Source organism: Miniopterus schreibersii (genome assembly GCF_964146895.1).
Source record: "Miniopterus schreibersii genome assembly, chromosome: 11".
In the NCBI taxonomy this organism is placed as follows: domain Eukaryota; kingdom Metazoa; phylum Chordata; class Mammalia; order Chiroptera; family Miniopteridae; genus Miniopterus; species Miniopterus schreibersii.
Genome location: NC_138111.1, coordinates 27,522,062 through 27,544,532, shown reverse-complemented (window position 1 = coordinate 27,544,532; position 22,471 = coordinate 27,522,062). Strand labels below are relative to the sequence as shown.

The 22,471-nt window shown below is 48.3% G+C and overlaps 2 protein-coding genes across 11 annotated transcripts; both read right to left on the bottom strand.

The window, feature by feature from the left end:
• Positions 1-403: 403 nt before the first annotated feature.
• On the bottom strand, positions 404-15,061 carry FANCG (FA complementation group G). 5 transcript variants are annotated; one of them, XM_081150586.1, is made up of 16 exons: positions 14,972-15,061; positions 6,067-6,339; positions 5,704-5,821; positions 5,408-5,498; positions 4,897-5,028; positions 4,459-4,661; positions 3,827-3,962; positions 3,563-3,693; positions 3,316-3,462; positions 3,031-3,182; positions 2,638-2,701; positions 2,075-2,364; positions 1,877-1,923; positions 1,526-1,681; positions 958-1,081; positions 404-800 (listed from the first exon to the last, which is right to left on the bottom strand). In XM_081150586.1, exons 2-16 carry the CDS (start codon positions 6,279-6,281, stop codon positions 692-694), a joined length of 2,115 nt encoding a protein of 704 aa, XP_081006712.1. In that variant the 5' UTR covers positions 6,282-6,339; positions 14,972-15,061; the 3' UTR covers positions 404-691. The 5 variants fall into 5 exon arrangements, 4 of the variants coding, with proteins under 4 accessions (XP_081006712.1, XP_081006714.1, XP_081006713.1 ...); XR_013999788.1 differs by having other exon boundaries at positions 422-800; positions 958-1,049; XM_081150588.1 differs by lacking the exon at positions 14,972-15,061 and having other exon boundaries at positions 6,213-6,258.
• On the bottom strand, positions 13,835-21,400 carry PIGO (phosphatidylinositol glycan anchor biosynthesis class O). Of its 6 annotated transcripts, none has more exons than XM_081150583.1 (12): positions 21,356-21,400; positions 21,098-21,254; positions 20,069-20,612; positions 19,327-19,470; positions 19,014-19,137; positions 18,557-18,716; positions 18,171-18,350; positions 16,153-17,680; positions 15,404-15,610; positions 14,972-15,186; positions 14,292-14,362; positions 13,835-14,140 (listed from the first exon to the last, which is right to left on the bottom strand). In XM_081150583.1, the coding sequence occupies exons 3-12, from the start codon at positions 20,577-20,579 to the stop codon at positions 14,011-14,013; spliced, it is 3,270 nt and encodes a 1,089-aa protein (XP_081006709.1). In that variant the 5' UTR covers positions 20,580-20,612; positions 21,098-21,254; positions 21,356-21,400; the 3' UTR covers positions 13,835-14,010. The 6 variants fall into 6 exon arrangements, 5 of the variants coding, with proteins under 5 accessions (XP_081006709.1, XP_081006708.1, XP_081006711.1 ...); XM_081150582.1 differs by having other exon boundaries at positions 21,143-21,254; XM_081150585.1 differs by lacking the exon at positions 21,098-21,254 and having other exon boundaries at positions 13,835-13,974; positions 14,015-14,140; positions 21,356-21,390.
• Positions 21,401-22,471: the final 1,071 nt, after the last annotated feature.

Sequence of the window (22,471 nt, the reverse complement as noted above, 5' to 3'; positions counted from 1 at the left end):
CTTGATTCACCCTTCATCCCTATCGACACAGACACATTTGACTGAGGCAGTCAAATCTCACATATCTAGAATTTGGTACTAAGGAGGGGGTGGGAAGTCACTGTGAGAAACTCAGGTCTGTTTGTCTTTCCCCCCTAAGAATCAAATACCTGCCTTTGTCATGAGAGGCCACCTTCCAGATCCAACTCCATTCATTCTGTCAACTCACACAGGATCCTGGGCTTTGGGGCTCTGCTTTTAGGCAAAGGAAGGGCTAAAGCCTGCTTTCTGAGTAAGGATTCCTCCAGCCCTTTCTTCTACCCCAGACCTCAAGTCATAAGGTACATGATGTTGGGAGGGGGCACCTTAGACAACCAGCACTCAACTGAATCAGACAGCTGTGAGCCATCCCACTCAAGTATATGTAGTAGGCAGACAAGAGATAGATATGAGGTTTTACTCAACACAACAAAAGGGGAAACGGGGAAAAAGGTGCCATGAGCAAAGTCAATGACTTGTTGGGTGGGGAGAGGAGTCCTCTGGAACCAGATGGCAATAACTAGGCCAAAAAATTTTGCAAGAGTATCACCAACCTCTCCAAAGCCAGACTTACATAGGAATGGTCAGTTCCAAACACATGCCCCCAGGAAAGCCCTCCCCACAGAAAGATGGCCCATTGGGGCCCCAGCTCAGACTCTTCAAAACTTGGCAGCTATAGGTCACAAGGCTCCAGCACAGATGTCTGAAACTCTTCAAGAAGGGTTTCACGGTCAGGAGGACGGATCCAACTCAAACAGGTTTCAAGGTACAGGGGAAGAGACCTGGAGAGGAAGAAGGGTGATGGCTAAGAATGAAGGATAGGCAGAAGGTTGGGCAACCACTCCCTCCCTTTCATTCACCACCACCCACTCCAATAGGCACAAGGATTCCAGGACACCAACTGCCCCTCACACCCAAGCCAGCAGGCCTCAACCTCACCATGTAGCATTCTCCTGTGGCAACTTAGTTTGGGCCTCCAACCTCCGCCAAAGAGCAGTGACCTCATCCCTCCGATCCAGCCTCTTCAGGGTCTGAAGCAGGTGAAATGAAGCGTCTCCATTACCTGTAGTCCCGACCCAGAGTACAGAGTTTTAGAACTTGACCCATTTTAGGCATCATTTTATAAAAGGGGAAACTGAGGCATAAAGCAGGGAACTGTCTTGCCTACAGTCACATACTGAACCAAGAGTAGGTCATTCCCAACCATTCCTATCCCCAAGAAGGCCTGCCCTGGATAAAGGGCTCAATCAAATCTGCTCCTGGCCAACACTTTCCCAATGCCATTATAGTCTTTGTGTCTGAGAACACTGGGAAGACTGGATAACTCCTGAGAGGCCTTCATACACACTTATATATGTCTTGTATATGTGTGTACGCCTGGATATATCCCTAGGTATATACGGCACAATCCCATTCACCCTGCTATCTAGGAATATCACTCAGTACCTCCCCCATGGGCCTGTCATTATGCACCTGTGCATAGCTGACATCATGCAAATATACATACCTGGGCACACCTGCACACTGAGGAGGAAGTCCTGTAGTGCTTTGGTATCCTGGCCACTGGCCACCCATTCTAGTCCACGACTAATCAGAGCAGCAGCCCGAAGCTGTTGTAGTGCCACATCCGACATACACCCCTGTTCACAGTTGGAAGCAGGCCCTGGAGACAACCCCCAAAGTCAAGAAGTGTGTCCCCAGCCACAAAGTCACTAAGACCCCAAGTGCCTCTCTATCTCTTCTTGTGTCTGGAGTCCCTTTCTCTTAAATCTCCTGATAGGCTGGGACACATGGAAAGGGAACTGATATCCACCACCACTGCTTCCAGGAGAGAAGAGAAAAATTGAGTCTAGATCACCTTGCTCTTTGTCCTTAGGTGTGGCCCGGAAGAGCAGCTCAAGGCACCTGAAGTGGGGCATAGAGCAGGGGTGAAGAGGAGTCAAGCTCAAAAACTCTGGGGTGAACAGGTAAGAATGGAGCTCGCCAATTCAAGTCCAAATCAGAAAATTACCCCTCCACACTTCCCCTAGGGCCCTGGTTGGCTTCCTGGGCTCACCTGCTAAATTCACTAATTGCCTGTTTTGGGGCCCCTAGCTGCACCCAGGCTTGGCCCTGAAGCAGGAAAGTGGCAGAGACCCAGGGTGGGCAGTGTGTTGATTCCTTGGTTCCTTTTCTGGCATTGTTCCACAGCCAGGGCATCTTGGGAAGCAAAGATGATGTGCGGCTCAGCAGCTCCTCACATATGGTCAAAGCATCCTGAGCTCGACCTGCCTGGATCAGTGCTGCTGCTGCCTCCAAGAATACCTCAGGCATACATGGCCCTGGGGGGCAGGGTGGTGGAGAGAACTGGGGTGGGAGAAAGATGCAGTGTCTTGAACAAACATGAGCCACATCCCCAACCTCTTCACCAGGCTCTGGTACCACATGGAAACCACCCACTGTTTGCTGCTTTGGACTCCTTGCTCTGGGAAGCCTTCCTGGTCTGCCCTCCTCCCAGAATGGACAGACAAAACAGCAGAGGAAAAAGCAAAAGACAGCAGTCCTGTTCTATTCCAAAGGAGACTCCAACCTCCAATCCTTTCCCACCCCAACTGCAGAGAACCTTGAAGATATACCTACCTTTGGCTCCGAGCCATCTAACAGGGCCAGTAGGTCCAAGTAATGCTCTACAGCGTCCTCTGTCCTGAGGGGTCATAGCCCATAAGCCTTACATTAGACCCTTGCAGGGCCCTCCAAGAGCTCTTAAGTAAGGGATGGATGCTCAGGGGCCTTGAGGAGTGGGTCTCGGGGCTCAGTATGGATATGCCCTACTTACAGAATGGATTTGGGAGGAGTTTTAAAGATACAGGTTAGTGTCTGGGGGAAGCATTCAGGTCCAGTGGCAAGGCAGGAGGTTGAGGAGTGGGGACCTATATCCTGCCACTGACTCATCCACCCCTCTGACTTACAAGAACAGAAACAGAGGCATTGGAAGTGGGCAGAGGAGTTCATGTAAGCAAGGCAGAACCTCACCTTCCTGTCTGTAGGCATCGGCTTGCTAGCAGGTGTTTGACCTGGCTTGGTGTGCCACAGTGAAGGGGTGAGGCTGGGTCAGGTCGTGGGAGTAGCAACTCTACCTCAATAAGAAAATGGGGGGCTTCAGAGCTAGGAGTGACACTCAAGGCCTAAAAAGGACAAAAGAAGAAAGTATATCTATAATCTTTGGGAGCCATACTTCCTTCTACCTGTACCTTGACTAGTCACCTCAACACAAGCACCTCAGCAATCCCCATATCTTCAATTGGCATAGTTCCTTACCTCAAACAGAAGCTCCAGACTCTCCAGCTCTGCTGCTGTGTTCCCCAGTTGCCGATATAGCCTGGAGGCCTCCAGAAGCGGGGGACCACAGATTGATTCCCCTTTCAGGGCTGCAACCAAGTATAGCAGAGCTCTCTGTGGATTGCCCTAGAGGGGTGAGAGGACACAAGCCTCAGCCACCCTCACAAAGAAAAAAGTTGTCCATAATACTCATGGTTTCCCCAGCCCACCCTAACACTGTCTTTACCATCTTCCGGAGACAGGTCCCCAACGCTGTGTATACCTGGACCAACACAGGCCTTGGGCACAGACCTGAGGCCGCTTCATGCAGGCTGTTCAGTGCCCTGGGTAGACTCCCTGTAATCAGCTCCTGGAGGCCTGAGAAAAATCAGACTGTGAGCTTAGAGAGGCCCATAGTTCATGAGTTAAATAGGACATGACAGGAAAGTCATGAGCCTAAAGGTCCCTTAAGATGGTGAGTGGGGAGGAAGCAGTCAGACTGCTAACTGACCTTGGCGATAGGCAAATGCTGTTAGAAGGATATTCCTCAAGCCCTGGGCATCCTGCAGGGTCAATGGGTCATCTGATTCCTTAGCTGGGGGGCTCCAAGTTTTTAGAAGGAGCAGCAGATCCTCAGAGGTCCCACTCTGAGGGGAGATAAGGACCAAAGAGGATCCAAGACTGTAACTATTTCTTCTCTTATCTCAGTCTACCCTGGACTGGGACTTGACTTCAGCAAGGTCATGAGAGCCCTAACCCCACCCAAGATTATTAAGCTTTTTTTTTTTTAATTGAAAGAGAGGGGGAGAGAGAGAGAAACATCTATTTGTCATTCCACCCATTTATGCATTCATTAGCTGACTCTTGCATGTGTCCTGACCAGGGAATAAACCTTGGCAAATCAGGACGACACTCCAACCAACCAAGCTACCTGGCCAGGGCATAAGCTATTTTTAAAATGCTCCAAAGAGAATCCCTCCAATGAGAGACTAACCAGAGCAAGGTGACCTAAGATTCCTTGAGAGAACCCAGGTCTTCTGACCACCAACCCAGCAGTCACTCCAGCACATAATGATGCTACTGCAGCTGGGAGGGGTGGGAGGTGGGAAAAGACTCTTAGATCCAGGTCACTTCCCAAATTACCTGGCTGCGATTCAGGGTCTGCAGCAATAAGGTCAGGTCCCCAAGATGGTCAGTGCTCAGCCAGAGGGCAGCCTGCAGGCCAGCCAGATGGTGAAGGGTGGGGAGCAGCTCAGGGAGAGAGGAGGAAGCATGGAGGGCACAGTTCCACAGCCCCCTGAGCCCATGTTCCAGCCTGGGCCCCAGCTGCTTCTGGGTCTCCAGCACTGTAGAGTACACACACACATACAGCTAAGATAAGACCTCATCTTTGGCTTTCCTTTTTTGCAGGAGCCCAAAGACCACAAAGGTGCTCCTGGTCTGAGGAGTGCATGGAGGATCACAGAAGGGCATCTCTCTTCCTGGAAGTGACAGATTATGTTGCTCCTCCCATCCCCCATGCAAGGACTTAAACCCAGACTGAGACTGGCAGGGGCATGGGAGGCAATCTCTGGCCCTTACCTCTCTCTAGGCCCCGTTGGATATCCTGTGCCTGGTCCTCAGAGAAACCCTGGGCCAGGCTTGCCCTCAGGGTAGTGAAGTTGCAGATGACAGTCAATTCCAAGGGGAGAACAAGAACATCTGCAGGGAGCCCTAGAGCAACAAATGCTGGTCTCACAGGCTGCTCCCCCTAAAAGGTTCCCTGAATAAGATCCCAAATCAGAGATTACCCCAGCTCCACCAAATGGCCTCAATAAAGAATGCACCCATTGGACAGAGTTTGGAAAGGGCAGAAATTTCTTCAGATTAGATTGTTCTGGGAACCACTTCTTCAAATGCTGCTCTGTGTGTGTATAAGAGGAGATTCACCTGTACAAAGATGATCCACTCCAGTCCTGTCTGTGCCTTAAACAAGCCCCCCTGTCCACTGAGTAATCACCTCAATCCCAGAAATGGAGTAGAGGAACTGGCCTTTGGCTGTGGAGGGGGCAGGGGGTAGGGAACTGACCATCCTGGAGAGGACTGTGCTTACCCTGCAGACTATGGAGGAGTCCCCTGAGCCCTTCCAGTGCATCTTGAGCCAACTGCTGTCGCCTCAGAGACAGACCTAAGTCCTGAGCAACCTGCCGAATGTGGGGTGGAATGTTACTGAGAATAAGTCCTTTCCTCTACCCCTGCAGCAGTGGCAAGGGATGTCATTCTCTAGTCACTTCTGGCTTTAGGGGGGAGATCAAGCTCAGCCCCTCCCCATTTGCTGGGGTAAATCCACAGACAACCCCCTTTCTGGTATTTTGGGGCTGCAAAGCGAGGTCCAAGCAACCGCATTACCTTGGCCTGTCGAACTAGCTGGTCATTCTTTTCCCTCCACAGGTCTAGGCAGTTGGCTTGTGGCACTGAGGTGGCCAGGGGCGTCTGGCAGGACATGGCGGAGGCTGGGCCCGGACACCTAGAGAGGGCTGCAAAAGGGTTAGCCTGTCCCCGCCAAAGCCCCCACCCGAGGGGGAGGGGCCCGTGCCCTAACGCGGCTACTCTGCTCCCCTCTTGGGGGAAACAGTCTCTCTCCTCGCAGCCTGGGCAGGCTCTCGCCCTCGCCTCTGGTTGGCCTGGCCGGCAAAACTCTAGGCTGCGGTTGGTCGTCTTCAAGGGACAGTCCCCGCGGGAAATTAGAAAAAGAAACGATTCCAGACAGACCAATGTGGAAGACTGAGGGCCGGAGGTCGAACACCAGAGCGTATCTGAGAGACGAGTTTGCACTGCTCGCCGTTCCACCCGCTCGACCCTCGCGGAGGCCTTGAGAGCTCGATATCGAAAACAGCGCCCGCAGGCTCAGTCCTTGCCTCGCAGCCACCCTTCCAGGTCCGCAGCGTTTCCCCTTCCTCCGCCGAGGGCAGGCCGGCGCGATGCATGCTGGGAGTCGTAGTACCCCAGACAGACGCTAGAAAAGTCCCGGCCGGAAGAAAGTGTCTTGAAAAGAAAAGGAATTGACGGGAGACCGAGGCCCTGGGTAATCTGAGCCATCCTCTCTCTGTTCACCATGGAGCATGAACACTCTCACCACAGTTTGCTCAACCGCCTGCAGTCTGACTGCTGGCAGCGCGGCCCTGTGTCTGTGCAGCCTGCACTGCTCACGGGTACAGTGAGCAAATGCAGCTAGGAGAGTTGGATAGCCTTTCAGCAAATGGAGCTAAGATAGTTGGATATCCTTTCAGCAAATGCAGCTAGGAGAGCTGGATAGCCTTTCAGCAAATGGAGCTAGGAGAGTTGGATATCTATATGAAAACAACAACAAAAAACCTACAGCCATTACTATACATAAAGTCAACTCAAAATGGATAGGTTAGACTTCATTAAAATGAAAAACTCTTATGCTACAAAGACATCATCAAGAAAATTCAACCACAAAGTGGTAAAAAATTATTTGCAAGTCATATAATTCATAATGGACTTGTATCCACAACATATAACTCTCAAAGCTCAATAATAAAAAGACTTCTGTGAACCATTTTAAGGCAAGCAGAAAAAATATGAATAAACATTTTACCAAAAAATGAATGGCTAAGAAGCATGTAAAAAGATGCTCAACATTATTAGCTATTAGGGAAATACAAATTAAAATCATGAGATACCACTATGCACGTACATATACAGAATGGTTATAATTAGAAAAAAATACAGATAATGGTGGGAATTCAAAATAGTACAGTTACTTTGGAAAACAGTTTGGCAGTTTCTTTAAAAGTTATTCATAAACTTATCATATGACCCAGCAATTCTACTCCAAGGAATCCCCCCAAGAGAAATGAAAACATACGTATACACCAAAACTTGTATGCAAATACTCATAACAGTTTAAAAGTATATATTCACAATAGCTAAAAACTGGAAATAATCCAAATGTCCATCAGTTGGTCATAGCCATGCAATGGAATATACACTCAGTGATAAACGGGCAAAAGTGATACATGTACCAACATGGATGAACCTTAAGACATTATTCTAAGTCAGAGAAGCCAAACCAAAAGACCACATATTGCATGATTCCTGTGAATGAAAAGGGGCCACATGCTAACCTGACTAGCTCAGGGAAAGCCTGCATGGTGGCCTTGCAAACTCAGAGACCTAAAGTAACCACAAAGGATGGTCTGAAATTAAAACTTTGTTTATTAAAAATATATTTTTATTGATTTCAGAGAGAGGAAAGGAGGAGAGAGAGAGAGAAACATTAGTGATGAGTCATTGATCGGTTGCCTCCTGCATGCCCCCGACTGGGGATCGAGCCCACAACCTGGGCATGTGCCCTGACTGGGAATCAAACCCCCATTGCCTGGGTCCTAGGTTGACGCTCAACTGCTGAGCCACACCCGGCAGGGCTGAAATTAAAACTTTTTAACAAAAGCAGCTTATGGTCATGTGCTAGGCTGGCATCTTCCCTGACAAAGGCCAATGTTTACCCTGAACCTGTCTATTGTCTTTTTGCATCTATGATAACCCATCTTTGGAATGTCAAAGTAATTTTCCTTTTTCCAGACCCCTCAAAGCACAGGCACAGCTCTGCAGAAACCACAAATCCTCTCATTGTTATTGTTGACTGTTAACTTATCCTATACCCACCTATGTAAATGTGTCTATCATTTTACTTTTTATCCAATCCCAGAGGTTTCTCCTGCTTTCCTTTCTCCCATCTCCCTAATCTATCACCAATGGATTTCATGTAACCCACATATGCCTGTCCTCTCTTTTGATTGAAATGTGTAAAATAAGGTGTAAACCTGCCATTTTCCAGAGCATTCCCTCAATCCTTTGAGATTTTACTTCCTGGCAATTGTCGACATTTTGGCTCAAATAAACTTACCAAAATTCTTCACAAGTTGGAATGTTTCTTATGTTGACATTTACTAGGCGTAGTAAGGCAGGATTCCAAAGAAGCTCACCCAGGACCACCACCCCTGGACCCAGGACAAGTGCTAGGATCCAGCAAAGGGCCGATTGAGCTCGCTGGTTTCCTGTCCATCAGGTAAGCTTGGATGAGTTGTCTCTTGGATCCAGGATCTTCCCTTGCTTGTGGTAGAGTGGCTGACTTTATTTGAGCTGTATTTTTAAATCCTCGAGGTAGAACTAAGGTTAAGGGTTGACAGAATCCAGGCTAATAAGAAACAGGTGGGAAAATGGGTGGCTGGTTTTTAACTCTGGCTTTTCCATTGGAATTGCTTTGTGAGAGTCTGAGCAAAAACCTTTCCTGTATAACTGAGTTGAACTCGTTCAGCTCTGAAGATAAAGGGGCACGTCATTCCTTCAGCTTGTATCTCAGGTATTCTTGGGCAACTAAGAATGTTTGTGGAGGTGTCAGGTAATTCCTCACAACATGCAGAAGCCCCATAGGGAAATTCCAATTCACTGTAACTAAACTGACTGGCTCTTCCAGTGGAGCGCCCATGAAGTTTGGTCAACCAATGCCTGAGCCTTTCTAGTTGTTTTAGACAGCTGGGAGAGAAACCAAGGCACATAAGAGGGTTGACTGCGACTCAAGGGGTGAGAATCTCATGGAGATCAACCCATAAGCAGCACACTTTGATACATTACATAACATCTCTAGGAAATTTGCTCACATATCAAAAACAAACTAACAAACAAACCTAAAATTAACATGGGAAGTTGTGCCTTCAAGGCTGGGACCTCCCAGACCCCAGCCCTCACTAATGCTCCTAATTGGAAGACTTTACTTGCAAGTGCTTTACAGAAATGGGAAGATTTAACTAGAAAATATCAACATAAAAATGGCCAAAATGCAGTTGTCTTTGGGTGCCTAAATTAATTTTTTTTTTGCATGGAAAATAAAAAATTAGAAAAATGACAGCTATAAAATTAAACTGAATGAATGAATGGCAAGTGCATCTTGATTTGGAAATTAGAAGCTTCTAAGGAGAAGCACAGATAAATTCTTTTTTTAAAAAAAAGACATTAGCCCTAGCTGGTTTGGCTCAGTGGTTAGAGTGTCAGCCCTGGGATCAAAGGGTCTCGGGTTTGATTCCGCAAAGGGCACAACCTCAGCTGCGGGCTCCATCCCTGGCCTCAGTCGGGGCGCGTGCAGGAGGCAACCAATCAATGTGTCTCTCTCACATCGATGTTTCTCTCTCTGCCGCACCCTCTCTGAAAAGCAAAGGAAAAAATATCCTCGGGTGAGGATAAAAAAACAAAACAAAACACATTAATAAGAAATTTTAGAGACTGTCTGAATAAATGCCTACAAGCCATTCTTCCCTCTTGTATAGATCCTCTGCTATATCCTTTGCTCTCTGAGCTTCCTTGTCTGGACTTGCCCTTCCCCTCCCTTCTTCCTTCCCCTTCTATCTTCCCCACTACCACTCCCTACTGACTTAAGGGAAAATGAGAATAGAAATTCTAACAGCTCTCTTTGGAGAAAAGCCGGTCTTAGCCAGAGAGGAACCAGTAATTGTTCCTTTCTCCAAGATCCTGATGGGTTCACAAAGAAATTTAACTGTTAGAACATGTAATCCTGGCTATTCTAACCTATTCCAATTAATATACCTACTGGTTTCTGGCAGCAAAAGCAACAGAATTACTAAATAAGGTTTGCAAGAGAACTCCTGTAGAGAAATTTATCTGCTTTAAGGATTATAGGGAACAAAAATAGGATTTAGAAAAAGAAAACAAACAAAAGGATAGGGTTGATCCAAGGGTGAAAGTTTCCCCTCCTCACTGATAGTTTGGGAGAAGATGAAATTATCATAAAAAGGGAAGCCATTGAAGCCCCTGTAGATACCGGGGCTACTTTATTTGCTCTTAACCACACCCAATTAATTGCCTTCTTTGGAGTAAAGCTTCTGCACAAATGACAGGAATATTTAACTAATGTCTGTGTTGTTGTTTTTTAACATTTAGAAAAAAAAATTTTTTTGATCCTCACTTGAGGATATTTTTCCCATTGCTTTCAGAGAAAGTGGAAGGGAGGGAGAAAGAGAGAAACATCGATGTGAAGGAGACACATCGATTGGTTGCCTCCTTCACGTGCCCTGACTAGGGTTGGGGATTGAGCCTGCAATGGTGGTTTGTGCCCTTGGCGGGAATCAAACCCAGAACCCTTCAGTATGAGGGACGATGTTCTAGCTACTGGGCAAAACCGGCTAGGGCAACAGATGTCTGTTTTTAAATCAAAACCTATTTCCTTCCAACTAGAAAACGTTATGGGAATATGTATCTTTGCTAATCAAATATGCTCCAATTCACTTGATAGGGTGAGGGGTGTGTGTGTGTGTATTTAAATCAGAGATGCCCACATATGCTTTTGCTAGAAGGGTAATATGTATTTAGAACTGAATGAACCAGATACTGAATCAAAAGGGGAAAACGGTAATTTTAAAGGAACCTCCCAAGAGAAAACTAACCTTCAACTAACTGAACATTCCATAACAATCTTTTCTTCATTAACTTCCATGAGAGCCTAAGAGACAGCTCAACAGGTTACCCACCCCACTCAGAATAGCCCAAACTCTCGGCTTGCTACATATATCTCTCTGTAGATGGAGAACCAGTCCACAGTGCCTTGAGAGTACCCTTTTGGGGTACATACTCACCACCTGGGAGAAATCTGACCTTGAGCGCAAGAAAAAGGCTAATTTTGTTTTGTAACACAGCCTGGTCTCAATATAAAGTGGGCAATGGAGAGGTTTGGTCAGTTAATGACACCATTAATTTTATTTTTATTTTTAAAAAATATCTTTATTGAGAGAAAAGAGAGGGAGAGAGAGAGAAACATCAGTGATGAGAAAGTCACTGATCAGCTGCCTCCTGCACGCCCCCAACTGGGGATCAAGCCCGCAACCCTGGCATGTGCCCTGACCGGGAATCGAATCCCAATCGCCTGGATCCTAGGTTGACGCTCAATTGCTGAGCCATGTCTCGCTGGGTGACACCATTAATTTTAATACTATCTTGCAGCTAGGACCTGTTTTACCATTCCCAAGGTAAATGGACAGAGGTTCCATGTATCAAAAAGGTTTTGGCTCTCAGAGGCCACCCTAAGCTATGCGCTTTTTGTAAATTAGAAAAATGTACCCAAATGGGAAGAAATTTCAAAAATAGGTGAATGGGTTTGTCAGTCCATTGTTGAGGTACTAAAATAAATAAATAAATTAAAAGTACTGTCCTTGTTTTACAATGCAGTCTCTACAGGGCCAGAGGTGTGGCTCCAGTAACAATTCAAAGCCCTCCAAATCCTTTTACCTTCCCAAAACCTCCCCTATTCATCTCAAGTGGCTTACAGATAATTGACATTATAAAACCAAAGTCCCCAGAACCTCTGAAATGCAAATAATCTGGGCTGCACCAAGAATTCTTTAATAGGCCATTTTTTCTTCTTTTCTGTTAATCCTCACTCAAGGACATTTTTTCCATTGATTGGTTGTCTCTCACAGGTGCCCAACTGGGGCCAGGGGTGGAGCCTGCAACCGAGGTAGTTCCCTTGACTGGAGTCAAAATTGAGACCCTTTGGTCGGAGGGCCAACACTCTAATCACTGAGCCACAACGCTAGGGCTGCACATTTTTAAATGGTTAATTTTATGTTACGTGAACTTTACCTCAATTTTAAAAAAGGAAAAGAATGAAGTACTGATACATGGTACTGTATGTATGAACCCTGAAAACATTACGCTGAGTGAAAAATGCCAGTCATGAAAGGCCATACATTATATGATCCCATTTCTAGGAAATGTCCAGAATAGTGGTCACCTTGGGCTAGCGGTGCAGGTGGGGAGGGACGGAGGGTAATAAATTATCTAGTTTCTTTATGGGTTGATGAAATGTTCTAAGATTGATTGTTGTGATAGCTGTACAACTCTGTGAATATACTAAAAATAATTAAATTATACACTTTAAATGAGTAATTTTATGGTTAATTGTATAAAGCTCTTTTTATAAAAGAAAATGAGTGTGCAAGGGGCTCTTTGATGTAAAGTAAAAGGCAGGGATACAAATTTATTAATAGTGTAAATCAATGTGCTAACGTATCTTTCTATAAAAGAATCTTGTAGATCAGGAGAAAAGGAAACAATGGTTGGCAGATCAGGTTATATTTAGGCTCCCGGGAAGGGGGCTCCCTGCAAAGAAAAACCTGTGTGTGTGTGTCTGAAATCCTTCCCATGGGTCTTGGGCTGGAAAAAAGGTCTCTATGTTTTTTCACAATGCACGGTCTGCTCACTTTGGATGCTTGGGAGTTGTGTCCACCAGATTGAGTGAGGGGAAGGGACTTTTTTCTAATTCATTTTACAGGCTAGCTGGGGCCTAACTTCTCCCCTTGCATTATTAAACCTATCCCTGCCAGAGTCCAATGTTCTATCATCTAATTGCCTGAAACAGTACACATTTTTCATCACCTTCCTATCTGACCTTTACAGCACTAGGGACTATTGGCCACTAATAATTAGAACTCTTTCTTTAGCTACCACAGCAGTGAATGCCTTTACTGTACAATCACTACTACTCAGCTTGGAGGGTAATAAGTATCTTATGCTGCCAGGTAAAGGCAGGTGCTTTCCCACAATTTTTTTAAAAAATATATCTTTACTGATTTCAGAGACAGGAAGGGAGAGGGAGAGCTAGAAACATCAATGATGAGAGAGTTGTCATTGATCAGCTGCACGCCCTGGACCGGGGATCGAGCCCACAACCCAGGCATTGGCCTTGACAGGGAATCAAACTGCAGTCTCCTGGATCCTGGGTCAATGCTCAATGGCTAAGCCATGCCTGGCTGGGCTTCCTCACTCTTTTGATGGAAATTTCCACAGAGATTTCATGTTGGCACTTCCTCATGACATAGTAGTAGTGAGGTGGACGGAAGACACAGGAGTATGCATGAGGAGCATTAGACTTGTACAGTTTTGGCACCAATCAGGAATATTCAATGGGACAAGGTGGAATGCTTTCAGCTAGGCAAGCGGGTCTGATAAAAGGAAACACAGGTTGGGAAACTAGGGAGGCCTCCACAGAAGTGAAGGGCAAAGAGTGCTCTGAAATGAAAGAACACAGTAGAGGAGACACGGCAATACTCGGGCTTTAGACAGCGAAAGTCTGTGTGCTCCAAGATGCCTGGGCTTGTCTTTTCAGCCACCTCTGTTAACAGCCAAAGCATAAGAATATAGTAAAATATGCTGCATGGCAAAGGAAAATGACAGGTGGTGGGATAGTAAGAGTGATTTGGGAAGAGCTGGGGGAAGTGAACCCACACAACTCCAACCATTTCCCAAAGGTTCTTAGGTATAGTTCTGCAGAACTGATCCCATCTGTGCCTGGTGGAAGGGAGACTGACCCTCCTGTTAGTGCCATTAGGACAGTGGGGGCTTCCCCACATCTCAGACACACATACTTACACTACTATTTTATTCCACTTTGGAGACCACCCCCTAGTTCCTCAGATGCATCTAAAGCAGGAGTTAAAGATCATGCCCCATTATGATTTTTAGTTATAAAATAATGAAGTCCCAGATGCCAGTAGCTCCTGGCTACATGGTGGTAAGAGGTGTGGCTGAGCCTCTCTTGCAGATGATCCAGCACCCACGTAGACCAGACTGGACCATTCTCCAATTCTTCCCATGGCCAGCAGTCAACACCCACAGCCTAGGCTACCTCTGCTGAGCCAGAACTAGCTGCTGGAACCAGGAGCTCACAGCTCCATCCACTCGCATCACCAAAGTTAGGCCAAGGAAAAGTCCCAAACTGCTCACAATGAATCCCACGGCCTCAAAAATGAACCTGCAAAGAAAGGTGAAAAATACCAGGGGCACTGAAAGTAGGCCTAGAGCCTTTCCCTGCTGAGGCGAAACCTTGTCCACCCTGGATGTTCATTCTTTGTTCCCAGTTTCACCCTCCCCAAGACCTCTACTTCTCAAGCAAAATCACTCACTTGGGGGCAAACACCTTCCAGACCATAAGATGCCTGCGGAGAATGGAGGCTGCCAAGGCACAGGCCAGAATCTAAGGGAGGAGTGGAGGAGTCAAATTACTTGGGAAGAAAAGGGGGAAGCAGGTCAGAGAGAGAGTTTCTGTAGGCCCCTGTGAAGAACAAGCAGGAAAGTAATGTGTGGCAGCAGAAAAAGCCCTGGGCTTGGGCAAACACTTAGACCCAATTCTTTTCCTGGCCCCACTCACTATGTGATCTTGGGGAAGCACTATCCATTTGTGCCGCTAACACTCAGGTTGTACCTCCCAGGGTGGAGGAAGATGTCACAATCACACCCCCTGCCTCTGAAGCAAAGGAGAATCCATGACTACAGCTTGGGAAAAAATCCTGGCCATCACTTCAGCTTTTCCAGTCAGAATACCAATGGAGTAATCCCCAAATGCAACCAACAGGGTCTAAATCTAGCTTGTAGAGAGCAAACAATTTAAGTTTAGGATTAAAGACACTGTACAGACAGGTTCAAGTTTTAATACTACCATTTGAGGTCACTGGCCTTGGGCAACCACTTCACTTATCCGTACTTCAGTCAAGGCTCTCTCTCAGGGTTTTGGCAAAGTTTGAAAGAATGTAATGTACATACATGAGAAAAGATCGTAACTCCATGATCTCTCCCCTGCACCTACCTGAATACCAAGGACAAAGAGGTACTTGAGGCCCAGCTGCAGCAGCGCTACATTGAAGTGGTGAGGCGCATCCCGGAGCCGCATCTCCATCAGTGGCTCCTCGTCCTCCTCAGGCCCGACTCTGGCCTCAGCTTCATTTCCTGGGGGCTGCCGCCTCTTCTGGGACCCTTGACTCTCACAGAGGAAGGGCCAGAGCAGGAGCAATGGGCAACCTACTGCCTCAGAGGAAGGCAGGGCAAGAATCAAAGGAGGACCCAGGGTCAAGGCCAGCCTGGCCCTCAACCACCCTAGTTCGCTCAGCCTCCAATTAACACAGGCCAAGGGGTGCCAGAGATCCAACAAAATTACATCTCCCCACTCAACTCCAGGGGGTTCCTTTCCTTCTACAAAGCCAGAGTAAACAATGGAACCAGAGGAGGAATGGGGAGGTACCTGCAAAGAGGAGGTGGGAGGCAAAGGTGTTGGCTCCCACCAGCAAAGCAGGCAGCCAGGTAGAGGAGCCATGACCCTCTGGGAATCCCACGAAGGCTGCGTGCCAGTGGATGGTTGGAAAGACAGGCTGGTGACCCGTGGAGTAGAAGGTCTGCGTGGCCATGAGGGCCCAAGCACAGACTGCCTGCCATGGCACAGTAAAAGGACCTAGGGAAAGAAACATGCCTCTTTATAGTCATACCCTATTCCCTAATCCATAGCCTACTGCCCCATGATCATATCCTGCCACTACTTCAATGCTAATTCTCATACACACACATGCCCATCACCCCAATCTCCTATAGTCAACATTGTTATTCTAATTCCCTCTGAGGCACAAAGCTCCATTACGAGAATCTGAACTGCACTGTGGTCAATCTTTCTCTCTTTCATATACACATAGCTCACTGACATTATAATCAGAAAATGTACTCATGAGGATGTAGCATATCCTTAAGAATGAGTCTTGGAGTACTTGTTGTCTCCCTCCTTCATGGACCCTACTGGTCCTCAGAGCCAATGGTAGGGATCAATTAGCTTGGCTATAGCATATAAGAAAGAGGACATCACAAAGACCCTCCCAACTATGTGAGACATGAGACCCGTGTCAAGGTGAAGAACCTGAGGAGCAGCACCAGCCTGAACACAAAAGGGGCCAAACTCATATCCCTACTGTCCTCGGATGAATCAGGGCTGAGACAAGTATTTACCAGGGGTAGTGATGGGTATCCCAGCAGCAAGCAGATGCAGGAGAAGGAAGCTCTGCAGAAACAGAAGCAGGAACACAAGGCTAATGCGCTCGGCGTGCAATAGCAGAAGTGGGAAGGCTAAGAGGATGAGGGCCGTGACCATAGCAGCTGAGTAGACACTCCCCAACTGATAGGCAGCAACCGTCAGGGGACCCTGAGATTTGGTTCTCTCCAGCCGGCCCCGAATCTCCTCCTGCATGTGTCGGTAGATTTGAGGAACCACATAATCCAGGTCAGCCTGAGAAGTGGGGGGGCCTGAGAAGGGAGTAAGGACAGTCCTGGTCCTTGGAGCACCCATTGTAGCTTTCGCCAGCACTGTCACAGGCCTCCAGAGCAACAGCAAGAGCCCTGAAGCGGCCAACCCTGCCACAGCCCTAGGCAGCACAACTGATGCACCAGCAACCAGGGCCCGGAGACGCGGGGGTGCTTCATCTGCCCCCGATGCCAAAGCCCAGTAGGCAGCAGTGCCCAGTACCATTAGGGGCAGCCCCCAGCGCACAAAGAGCACAGGGGGCTCAGGGCTCTTGAGATTACCATAGCGGCGAAGCCACAGGCGCACAGCAGCTAACAGGGCCACCAGTGCCCCCACACAAGCTCCATACCACAAATTCTTGGCCCGACCACCCACCATGGATGCCAGGGGATTCAGCCAGGGAGAGGAGTGGCAAGCAGGTGTCTCTTCAGGGCAGCGATGAAAAAGCCCAGCTAGCCTTATACACAAAAGCAACCCAACTCCAAGCCCCATAGTATGCGTTCCCTTGTGCCGTGGGGGGCCTGCTGGGGCCGAAAAGCCAAGGCGGGGTATTGTGAGTAGCTTAGGTGGCAACAGCTTGCCCTCCCAGTGAAGCTGAGCAACGAGGAGCAAGATAAGTGAGCCCAAAAGGAAGCTGGTGGCCCTGGCCTCAGCTACAACAAAGCTATCAGAGAAGAAACCAGCAAAACGAATTAGTAGGAGTAATAGGACAGGCCCAGGAATGGGAAGTAGGGCTGCTAGGGGCCTCTTGGACCCCCAGCCAGCCCAGGCTTTCCACAGAAAATGCAAGACTGAGCCCATTGCAGCCACAGCCCCTAGAACCACTGGATCCAGCTTCAGTCCAGTAGTTGCCCAGAGGCCAGCACACACTATGAACCCGGCCAGACCCCAGACCACAGGTACTAGGAGGAGAGGGCGGAGGTAGAAGCCCGGGGATGTTACCCACTGGGATACTAGCAGGCAGAGAAAGCAGGCAGCAGCCAAGAGAGCAGCACCGCCTGCCATTCGGAACAGAGAGAACTGAGCCCAAGACTCAATGCACATGGCCCGAACTCCCCGCAGGAACTGCTGCAGCTCAGTAATCACAGTCTGTAACGCTGCCTCGGCCCTCTGGGGGCTCTGTAGAAGCCGCTGGTAGTCAGCAGAGGCTTTGGAGAAGAGATTATTCAGCCGATGAAGCTCCTTAACTTGGAGGTCCTGAGCAGCAGCTGCGTAGGTGCGAAGAAATCGAAACACCTGGCAGAAAAGGTCAGCGGACAAGGGGAACAGGTCAGATATTGGGACAGAGGCAAAGATAGGTATTACCAAAGGGGGTATACCTGGAAATCAGGGACCCAAACTCTGTCCAGGACAGGGGGAAGGAAGAGATAATGGAAGGAGGACATGGCTACGGAAGGTGAGGTTAAGACTGAACAAAGGGCCCAGCCAGCGTGGCTCAGCGTTTGAGTACTGACCTATGATCCAGGAGATCGGGGTTCAATTCCTGGTCAGGGCACATGCCCCAGTTGCGGGCTCGAACCCCAATAGGGGGCGTGAGGGAGGCAGCCGAACAATGACTCTCTCTTCGATATTTCTCTCTCTCTCCCTCTCCCTCTCCCCTCCTCTCTCTGAAATCAATAAAGATATAGTTTTAAAAAAGACTGAACAAAGGACAACAGAGTGGATCATTATGCTTCTCCCTTGTCTACCCTAGCTCTGTCACCTGGAAGCCCAGCCCATTACCTACCTGCTGGGCATTGAGATAGAGAGCTGAAGCTTGGGCCAGAGCAGAGGAATGAGGCTGGGAGTCTTCAACCTCTGAAAACAGCTCAGCCATCACCTCCCCGATGTTCCCAAATGGGATGGGCAGTCCCAGCAGCAGGGCTAGCGTAGGCACAAGGCTGATTTGAGGAACTACCTCTGGCTCCTGGAGGACAAGGATAGGGGTCAATAGGTTCACCACAGAGCTGAAGTCAGTGTTTGGGATGGCAGACATTAGGGTGTAGGTAGCAAATGAGAGGGGGGATGCCCAGAGCTCATGAATTTGGAGACCTAAAATATGGGGATCCACAGGATGCTGTGATCATGACACAGGTTGAATACCTGGAAATCAAAGCACACCTCAGGCCTCACCTCTGGTGGGGCCCTCAGGAAGAGGGCTGTGGGACTATACAGAAAAAGTGCAGAAGAGATCTCCAGCTCACTGTCCCCTCCGTGGTCCCCACTGTTGGTCATCCCATGGTCCCCAATCACCACCAGCAGTGTGTCATTCTCCAGACGTTCCACAACTCCCCTGGGGGCCAAGAATGTGTCAGGGGGTAAGGATGGATAAAGATTTTTCTCAGGGGCCCATTCACCCCCATTATTAGGGCCTAGACCTTTGGCTGACAGATACCTCTTTAGTAATAACCCTACTGCCACACACTGAACTACTCAAGATGGATGAGGTCCCTAGCTTCAGAAAAAGGCCCAGAGAAGACAGAATTCAGCCAGGAAAGAGGCTCCAAGGTAAGAACTTTTTCTCTTGGGATCATATATCCTGAAATTCTCAGACGCAAACCCAATCTCCCAGCCAATATCCCACACTCACTGGATCACCTGGTCCATCTGGCTCAGTTTCTTGGCCATTTCAGGGTGGTGAGGGCCATGCTTGTGGCCACAGTGATCCACACCCAGGAAGTGAGCAATCAGCACGTCCCATTCACCACTGTCCACTGTGAAGGGGAGAACACTGAGCACAGGGAACTAAGGCCCACTCCTCAAACCCAGCCAGGCTCTGATGCTCCTATGTCCAGGGGCACAAGCCCAGGTCATTGCACCCACTGGAGGCTCAGCATTTGTGGAATGAAGCAGCCCTCCCAGCTTCCAGTCTTAGCCAGACCTGCCTCTGGCCCTATACTCACTGGTTGGGTAGAGGTGTTCCAGGATGCCATTGTCCACTGTGTGTAGGTCTTTGACATTGAAAGAGGGGAAGAAGAAAGCTTGTGAGAATGCTCCAGGAAAAAGATCTTTCCAGGTATCATCTCCCATGAAGACCACACGCCTTCCTGCAGGGGCATGAGAGTGGGTCACAGCCTGAGCAGGGCAGGGGAAAAGAGGAGAGGAGGCCCTTTAAAGACCCATCAGAAATCCCAACCATGTGCTTTAAGGCACAGACATTCCAACCATCAATTCTTTATCCTTCAAAGTCTAAAATGTTCTGCCAGGAAGCTTTCCCTGATAACCATACTCCACCTAGACCTCTTACTCCTTGATCCTACAAAAAGTTCCGCTAGTTCTCAGTCTCTGGTTATCTCTGCTGCTGGTTTTTCCTGGGTTTATCATTTTTTCCAAATCAATGAATGGACAGGGCCTGACCCTCTACTCGTTCCTCCACATTGTGACAGTATCCAGACCCACATCTCCTCTTCATCTCTTTCCTGCTCCTTTATTGGGAGTGCCCCCAAAGTAAAACCAACACCCATATAGATTAGAAACTCCAGAAGGACAAAGCCTGGACCTGTGCTCCCTACATTCAGGGATCTGGTCTCTTTCTCCTCCCCTGTCTTCTCCACAGCATAGTCAAGCATGCAGCCAGATGTCCAAGTTTTTCTAAAGAAGAAACTTGTCAAAGTACTTCTAGCCTCCAAAGAGGCCTGAACTGACCTGCACTGGAGAGCTGCTTAATGAGACTGTCTTCCACTATGGCATAACTGGCAAAGTTACTGCCAGCATCGATAAAGGTAGGCAGTGAGCCAGTGGTGAGGGCCTTAAGGCGCTGCATGGTGGTGGTGGGAGGATCAGCCTTAGATTGATAGAGCCTGGCATTGTGGGGTTGAATCTCCAGGATCCTCTGCAAGGAGCCCAATTTGCCCAGGAAGGGCAGGGAGACAGAAGGCTCCCCAGGAACATGTGAGCGCTGAGGCTGGGCGAAGTCAAATCGCAGAGCATCTATCAGCAACAACACAACCCGGGAGAATCGGGAAGCCATCCAGCAGGCCCCAGGCTCCCCTCGACTCCTCCATGGCAGGGGCCCAGGGCCTGGGGGCTCTTGGCAGCTGCTATGGTTGGTGAGCTCCAAACGGGTGAGCAGGAAACCACTAGTGAAGAGGGCAATGCCAGCATAGAAGAGAAAGCAGACCCAGACCAGGAAGAGCAGCACTGAGATCTTCTGCATCCTGGTGGTGGCAGCAGAGGAGAGAATTCATCACTGTGGAGCAAAAAAACCAGTGGGTATTTTGGTGCCTCAATACAAAGCCCAGCTAAAATCACTTCCTCTTGGAAGCCTTCCTGAAGATAAACAGTTCCATAGCCACCCCAAGGCAATGCTCCTCTCCACCAGCTATACCAGTGTTTCTGAAGGTGAGATCCGTAGACCTTGGGCATCAACCTGGAGCCGCTATTAAAAATGCTGATTTCCTGGTCCCATCCCAGATTAATTGAATCAGGATCTTTGGGAGTGGGGCACAGGAATTCGCACATGAACTCCAGTTGATCCTAATGATGAAAAACACAGCCCACGAGGGAATACTTATTCCAAGTGGAAGACTGCTCTCTGACAGCCCGTTTCTCCATCTCTCCTAGCCAATCTCAACACCCTTGGGGTGGCCAGGACTCGCAGCTACAGGGCAACCCTGTGGCCTGGGCTGACGGCGCCGCCTGGCGGGGACCGAGGGGACAAAGGCGAGTAGTTACACTTCACTTCCGGAAGCCCAGAATCGCTGAGACCAGAGGCGCTACCTCCTCCGCGCAGCAGAGGCGTGGGGTCTAGAGCCGGTTGGGTCTCCCTGGCATCCAATCTTCCGAACGGCTTTGCCTCCTGTGGTGGCGACCCAGCCTCCATCTGGGCACCCTAACCCCAGTACAGAGCACCCAGACTGCAAGATGAAGAAAAAGGCCCCTTACTTTGAGGAGATGGATTTTATGAGGGAGTTCTCGGAGACCCTAGCTCACCTTGAACGGTGCCCGGAAGTGCATCGATGACGCCTGCCGCCAGATACCACAGACGTGCGCGAGCCGGACAGAGAGGCCCGTGGGGGCCACATCGCCATCTGCCGGCGCCTAAGAGGAAGTTCGGCAAGGAGGACGGGGCGGGCAAGAGGTAGAGAGTTTAATGTGAGGTTATAGTAATTTAGGAGAATTGGGGACAAGAGGCAAAGTTAGAAGACTAAGTCAGGGAACCACTGTCCATTCTTGGTGAAGACTAAGAGCTGGGTCTCTGAGTCAATCCGCTTTAATCCTAGATCCTCCATTCACTGTCACTGGGTATTACCTCATCTGTAAAATAGGGATATTTGTTTTCCCCTTTTCCTTTAGCTGACTCCAACTGACAGATTTTATTATTCCCCCTCTCCAAGTCTCTCAGTGAAACTTAAAACTCAGTAATAAAAGGATACCCAACGGGATGGCACAGCGATTGAGCATCAACCTATGATCCAGAAGAGAGGGGTTGGATTCCAGTCAAAGCACATGCGGAGGTTTCGGCTCCATCCCCAGCAGGGGGCGTGCAGGAAGCAGCCGATCAATGACTCATCATTAATGTTTCTATTCTCTCTCTCCCCCTTCCTCTCTCTCTGAAATCAATAAAAATATTTTTTCAAAATGATAAAAAGGCAAAAATTCAGTCTAAAAATGGGCAAAGGATCAGAATGCACTTTTCTCCAAAGAAGATATAAAAATGGCCAATAAGCACATGAAAAGATGTTCAACATTAGCCATCAGGGAAATGCTACAGATACCATTTCAAACCCACTAAAATGGTTATAATAAAAAAGACAACAAATATTGTGTGGATGTGGAGAAATTTGAATCCTCATTGCTGTTGGAATTGTAAAATGGTGCAGCAGTTTTGGAAAACAGTCTGGCAATTCTTTAAAAAGTTAAACAGAGCTGTCATATGATCCAGCAATTTCACTCCTAGGATATACCTAAGAGAAATGAAAACATATCCAAACAAAAACTTGCATGTTAATGTTCACAGAAGCATAATTCCGTAATAGTCAAAAGGTGAAACCTACCCATATAATTTTCTGTGATGAATGGATAAACAAAATATGGTATATCTATACA